Genomic DNA, 6,455 nt, shown 5'->3' with positions numbered 1-6,455 from the left:
ACCGAAAAATCGAATCGAAATTAGACAAATTAAAATCGAACCGACGGATGAACACCCCTACTAAATTCAAAGTGAATATGGGATGAAGATTATTGAGAAAAAAGACAAAATGGAATAAATTTATTGCAGTTTTCCACGTCACAAAAAAATAATAATCATAATAATAATAAAACACTTTCTTGGATTAACTTGTCACACATGACTTACCTAGTGTGATTTATCTGGCTAACGTAGTTTGCAGGTTATTACGTTAGTTCGGGGGTTTACTCAATGCGCACCAAAAGATAGCGACTGTGGGCTTCAATGTCATATAATAATAATAATAATTATAATAATAATAATAATAATAATAATAATAATAATAATAAAACAATTAACTTTGTCTTGTCTCGTTCGGACCGAAGGAAATGGCAAAGTCATTTCAACACGTAGCAATTGTACTACCCCACCAACATATGAAACCCCAACCTTGGGAAAACCTATAAACCGGTAAACCATGTGTTATCGAGTTAACTAGCCAACTGTCGGGTAAACCAACATCTTCTATATATAATATATATTATACAATACGTAAATATTGCATGAAGAAAATATAAACAAGCTATGCTTGCCTGTGCCTGTGGCCCTAAATGAGGTTTCATTATTTTATTTGAACTACTCATTTCGTCGTCCGACGATATGGCTAGCTACATTAATTTTATGCTGTACTTGGAGGTGCATCATAGTCCTTGGGGTCAGGGATGGAGTTAAGGACGGTCCTTCTGAATTATTGCATCTCTAGTATGTAATTATTCTTCAAATTTTGAATAACAGTTATACTTTTAAGTAACACCAACCCTCTCTTCCTCCATTTGAAACCCCGACACGCGCGGCTCAATAAATACTTTTCATTAATAAAAAAATAATGATATGAACATAATTCAAATATAATAATAATTTTTAGCTTCGGAGGGTTTGATATCACAAAATTATCAGAAATAACTTTTTGATTTTTTGAGTTTGTGTTATCTTTTAGTGTTGACAACATTTCAAAAAAACACTATGCAGCGGAATAAATAAATAACAATAATTAGCACACAGATATTTATGCACAAGTACTAAGTACTTGTACGATGTCTCATGGCTAAATAATCACTAGAAAATCAAATCAGTTTACAAAAACCAACTATTGATTGTTTATGAAAAATCTACTTTTCTCAACAGATTGAAAAAATAAAAGACTTCCTAAAAACTAGTAAGAACTAAAATAATAAATCAATAGGAAGTTCTATGCCGAAAAACAAAAACCAAGGATCCATTTTCAGAACAACATTTCACTCGTGTGTTCTTCAGTGTTTTCAACACTATTCGGCAACACAACGTAGCAGTAATATTTTCTTCAAAAATTCTTCAATGATTGATCTTCAATGCTCCAAAATTTCTTCAGTAATTCTCTATGTATTTTGCTCTCTATGTTTCACTCTCTAAATCGTCGTACGTTCTGATCGGTCCATGCACTCCCTTTTATAGATCTTCAATATATTTTCATAAACAAGTCCCTACAAGGTATAGAAAGTTCATGAAGAATTAATAATTTTTACCTATTTTAAAACATGTATAAGAAAGACAAAACTATAAATATAGAAATTGAATGCAATTAGAAAACAATTTAAAAGACATGTGCACAACATGTTCTTTCAATAATTATTATTATTTTATACGTACATGTCACATAATATAATCTTATTATAAATTATTTTTAAAAATCATTTTCACTCTTTTTGACAAGGTTCTAAAAAGCGTGAAGCGTGGATGGCAAGTTCCAAGCTTTTCAGACTTAAATGGAATTAATACGGGTTTAAGCGTGAAAAAACGTTTTTGATTTTTAATGTAATTTTAATTATCTCAAACTAGTAAATAGATAAAATAATTCATAAATATGATAAATTTAAGTCTAATGCATTTATTCTCATATTTATAAAATAATAAAAATATCAAAATTACAATCTTTAGTTGTTTTTGCAATTGACCATATAAAAAATGTTAATTCAGTCAAACTATGATTTGACCGCTTTTTAGCAAAGCAGAGCTTTTTCTCCAAGCTTAATCGACGCTTAACGCGCTTATTTAGAACACTGCTTTTTAATTAAGTTTCCTGGCTCATCTATCAATTGAGGATATAGAATGTAGCAATGATATTAACAATGCATCAGGCCAAGTTAAAAATTAAAAGTCCAGCTTAATATCCATGTGGATTTCATCAATTATTTATTTTTTTTTAAAAAAAATAATTAGAAAGAGTGATGCTTTGCTTGCTTTTGCCAGTCCAGAAGGGCATCCATATTGGGTTCTCCAATACTAACAACGTGAGAAATATCGCCATATTTGTCCTAAATACCAATGAAATGTATAGCAAAGGAAAAACACAAACATTCAACATTTTCTCGAAACGAGATTAATGGGTGCTCAGCGCAACCGCCTTAAGGTGTATCCGAATATGGATCCTCAACGTATGATCAGTCCGAAAGCTTATAATCCAAATCAAAGAACCCCCACGTTAAAATGTCTTCTTGATATCGATTCCAGCCCCAGGCACAGTTCTAGTAGGCAATTAGCTCGTAACAGTTCGGCTCATGACGAAACTACTATGTCTCTAGTTTCTTATTGTTCATACGTTTACACGTTCAATGATCCTTCCGAATCTCCTTCGCAACATGATCTTAAGCGCGACAAGCTCGTGAACCTTCTTTCCATCGTTAAGTCGTGGAAAAAATCGGTCCCCAATGAAATCCTACATCCCCTGTTTACCATGATATCAGTGAACCTCTTCCGGCCCTTCCCTCCACCCAATGCTGCTTGTATCATCAGCATCTTGCCTGCAGATGATGATGACCTTGTTGCCACACCTGCAGCTGCCTGGTCGCACCTACAAATGGTATACGACATCCTCCTAAGGCTCATCGTCACCTTAGACCCAACGACGCTGAGCAAACACATAGACCATCCTTTCATTCTTGGTTTGCTCACCCTTTTCCAGTCTGAAGACCCGAGGGAACGAGAAATCTTGAAAAATGTGTTCCACAAAATATATTCCAAGTTACTTTCCTCTAGATCTTTCATGAGAAAAGCGATGAACGATGTTTTGTTGAGCTATGTTTTCGACACGGAGCAGAGACACTCTGGAATTGGAGATATACTGGAGATATGGGGAACCATAATCAACGGATTCAGTGTTCCGTTGAAGGAAGAGCACAAGGTTTTATTGACAAGAGTGCTTATTCCGTTGCACAGGCCGAAAGGTATGCAGGTATTCCACAAGCAGTTGGCTTACTGTGTGTATCAATTCGTGGAGAAGGAGGCAGAGCTTGGTGTTGCTGTGGTTAAAGGTATTTTGAGATGTTGGCCCAGGACTAACTGTCACAAGGAAGTTTTACTCATAGGGGAGTTGGAAGAATTAGTTGTGAGCATGGGGCCTCAACAGTACAAGATTCTTGCTCTGCCTTTGTGCAAACAAATAACAAAGTGTTTCAACAGTTGGAGTTCACAGGTAAATTGTTTTCCCATTTTTTTTTTTTTTTGTCCTAAATGTTTCAACCAAGGGGATTGATTCTTGCAACTATTTTTAACTGTTATAACATGCAACAAGGTCATTTCTATTAGGTTATGGTCCCATAAAAACAATTTATATCTATCTTTACTATAAAAGTATGTATGATGGACAAAAAATATGAATTATATGTATTCATAATTTATTATTATACTAATAAAAACAGTTTATATTAGAAAGAAAATAATAATAATAGTTAACTATTTTTAATCAATTAAACATAACATTTTTGATTGGTTTTTAAAACATCATATTGGATAAAGTTAACATGTATACTATTGTAAATTTGTAATATAAGTGTAAACAATGAATAAATTGTTTTGATATAGTTTCTTTATTATCATTGAAATTATTATTGTATAGTTAATATTTCATTACGAATATTTGTATGTTTTAATATTCGATTATTATTTTCTTACATAAGCTTTTAGTGAGTATTATTGGTGATTATTTTTTGTCTTGAAAAATGTCAAAGTACAATATAAATTAAGAGACAAAAAAATTCCAATAATTGTGTTCTTGGTTTTATATACAGCATATTGCATTCTAAAGAAAACATGAGAAGAAATTATAGATGTGAAGTATTTATACTGTCTATTTTTTTGAAAAAAATAAATTATTGCTGAATTTTCTAATCATTTTTATTTTTATTAGTTATGAGTAATATTGGTGATTATATTTGGTCACGAAAAATGTAAAAGTACAAGAAAAATTATAGGTGATTATTTTTGGTTTTGCAAAATGTAGAAATACAAGATAAATTAAGAGACAAAAAAAAAACTCTTATAATTGTGCTCTTGACTTTATAAACATCATATTACATTTATAAAGTTAACATTTATAGATAACTGTGATATAAGTGCAATCAATGAATAAAAACATATATAGTTTCTTTATTGTTATTAAAATTATTCACCACATTTCGCACTATCACAATAAAAATAACTAATCATTTTGAAACTTCTTAGAAATATTTATACATCTTAAAAAAATGATTAAATGTTTGATAATAAAAATATATTTTCACTAAAAACAATATAAGAGAATATATATTTAATCTATTACACCTATAAAAGTGTGACTAGAATGACAAAGTTTTTAATTATGGATTTTCTACATTGCCCATAATTAAATTGTATATTGCTTTGTTAATTGTACGTATATTTTCTACATCATTCTTAGGAAACCCAAAAAAATGACACATTAAAAGTGAATATATGTTTGACAAAAAAATATTTTCCACTGAAATTATTAAAAAATAATGTATATTTAATCTACTTATTTGTAAAAGTGTGAATAGAAGGGAAAAAAATTTCATTAGAGAAATAACATTTTGTTGAAACATAATTGCAAGGACATTTGATGAAAAATTAATATCAAATATTAAGGGAAAATGGAACATAAAATTTATGGATAATTTTGAAGTTTCAATCAAAGGAAAGTATTATAAATTAAATTCATCAATATAAACACCTAAAAAAATAAATTTAAGATTCAAGCATAAAACTCTCAACAACTATACATCTAAAAAAATAAAACAAATAGATTATTATTATTATTATTATTATTATTATTATTATTTTAATCATTATTAATTTTATATTTATTATAAATGTGAGTAAATTTAAATTTAATTATTTATTATTTTACATTTAATACGGTGTTACACATGCTCTTGCTAGTTCATATAAACACCCCGACCTACAAGTGTTTGTATCTCCTCATTTCTCTGAATTCCCCATCCTAGCTGTTCTTAGCACGCAGCAAATAGCAGGATATAAGAGCAAACATGCCCGTTTCAAAATAATAAATTAGTTAGTTGATTCGTACTTGATAGATCTTGTGTTGTACGTGTCATAATTTTCTGGAAGCAGGTTGCAGAACGCGCACTCTACATTTGGAACAATGAGCTATTTGTGAAGATGGCATACGAAGCAATAGATGATGTACTTCCCATTGTAGTAAAAGGAATGGAGAGTAACCTGAAATGGCATTGGAACAGAAGCGTGCGAGAGCTGACTGAAAATGTGAAAGAAATGTTAGAAGAAATGGAACCAAATTTGTACTCCAAATGCTTATCGCAGATTGATTCCTCAACTAAGGAAGTGGAGATGAGGCGGATAGAAAGTTGGAAAAGAGTAGAAATGGCTGCCAAAATTAATCAAATCATCCAAGAATCTCAATGTCGGCGCAACAACAATGTAAAGATAAGAGGTGCGGGAAATTCAAAAATAAAGTGTACAAAATGTAATGCACATCAGATGTGCTAATGAGTACATTAAATTCTTTATTCAGTTCGTTCTTCCTAATGTTTTAAAAACCTAACCCACAACCTAAAAAGCCATCATTATCAAATTCAAAACCCTGTTAACAGTTCATAATGAAGATTTAAAACAAAAAAATAAGGGGCAGTAACAAATCAGGTAACGGCAACATTTGTTTCTTAAATAAATCTGGAAGGAGCATGCATGGTGATGTATGACACACGGCTGCATGCGTTTTCGAGGGAAACAAAGTCAAGACTTGACGAAAATTGGAAGGAGCATCACCAATTTACTTCATCACCTTCATGACAGAAACTTCCCCTCTTTACCAAACTTTTTGGGCCAGGGAGAATGCGACTTAGTGGATATCAAACATGGAGTGTCTGTACCTAAGAGGGGAAGTTTCGTAAGCCTAAGGATGTCCAATACAATCAAAATAGAATTGAGACTTGAAATAAGTCACAGTACGATTCTTAGATACCATTACAACAAGAGCTGATCCTTTCTTGTAAGAACTCTTTATGCTAGGCATATTCCTTCAAAGTTGAGGTAGCGGCTGCCATTTTGTTGGAATGGACTGAGTGAATTCCTGATGTTCAAGTCTC

At 31.4% G+C, this 6,455-nt stretch overlaps 1 protein-coding gene across 1 annotated transcript; it reads left to right on the top strand.

The window, feature by feature from the left end:
* Positions 1 to 2,437: 2,437 nt before the first annotated feature.
* Positions 2,438 to 5,856, top strand: LOC140861079 (serine/threonine protein phosphatase 2A 57 kDa regulatory subunit B' beta isoform-like). Its single transcript, XM_073264081.1, has 2 exons — positions 2,438 to 3,526; positions 5,461 to 5,856. The coding sequence occupies exons 1-2, from the start codon at positions 2,438 to 2,440 to the stop codon at positions 5,854 to 5,856; spliced, it is 1,485 nt and encodes a 494-aa protein (XP_073120182.1).
* The last annotated feature ends 599 nt before the right edge of the window (positions 5,857 to 6,455 follow it).

This window comes from Henckelia pumila, chromosome 4, assembly GCF_033568475.1.
Source record: "Henckelia pumila isolate YLH828 chromosome 4, ASM3356847v2, whole genome shotgun sequence".
Lineage (NCBI taxonomy): Eukaryota > Viridiplantae > Streptophyta > Magnoliopsida > Lamiales > Gesneriaceae > Henckelia > Henckelia pumila.
This window is presented reverse-complemented; position numbering and strand designations above follow the sequence as displayed.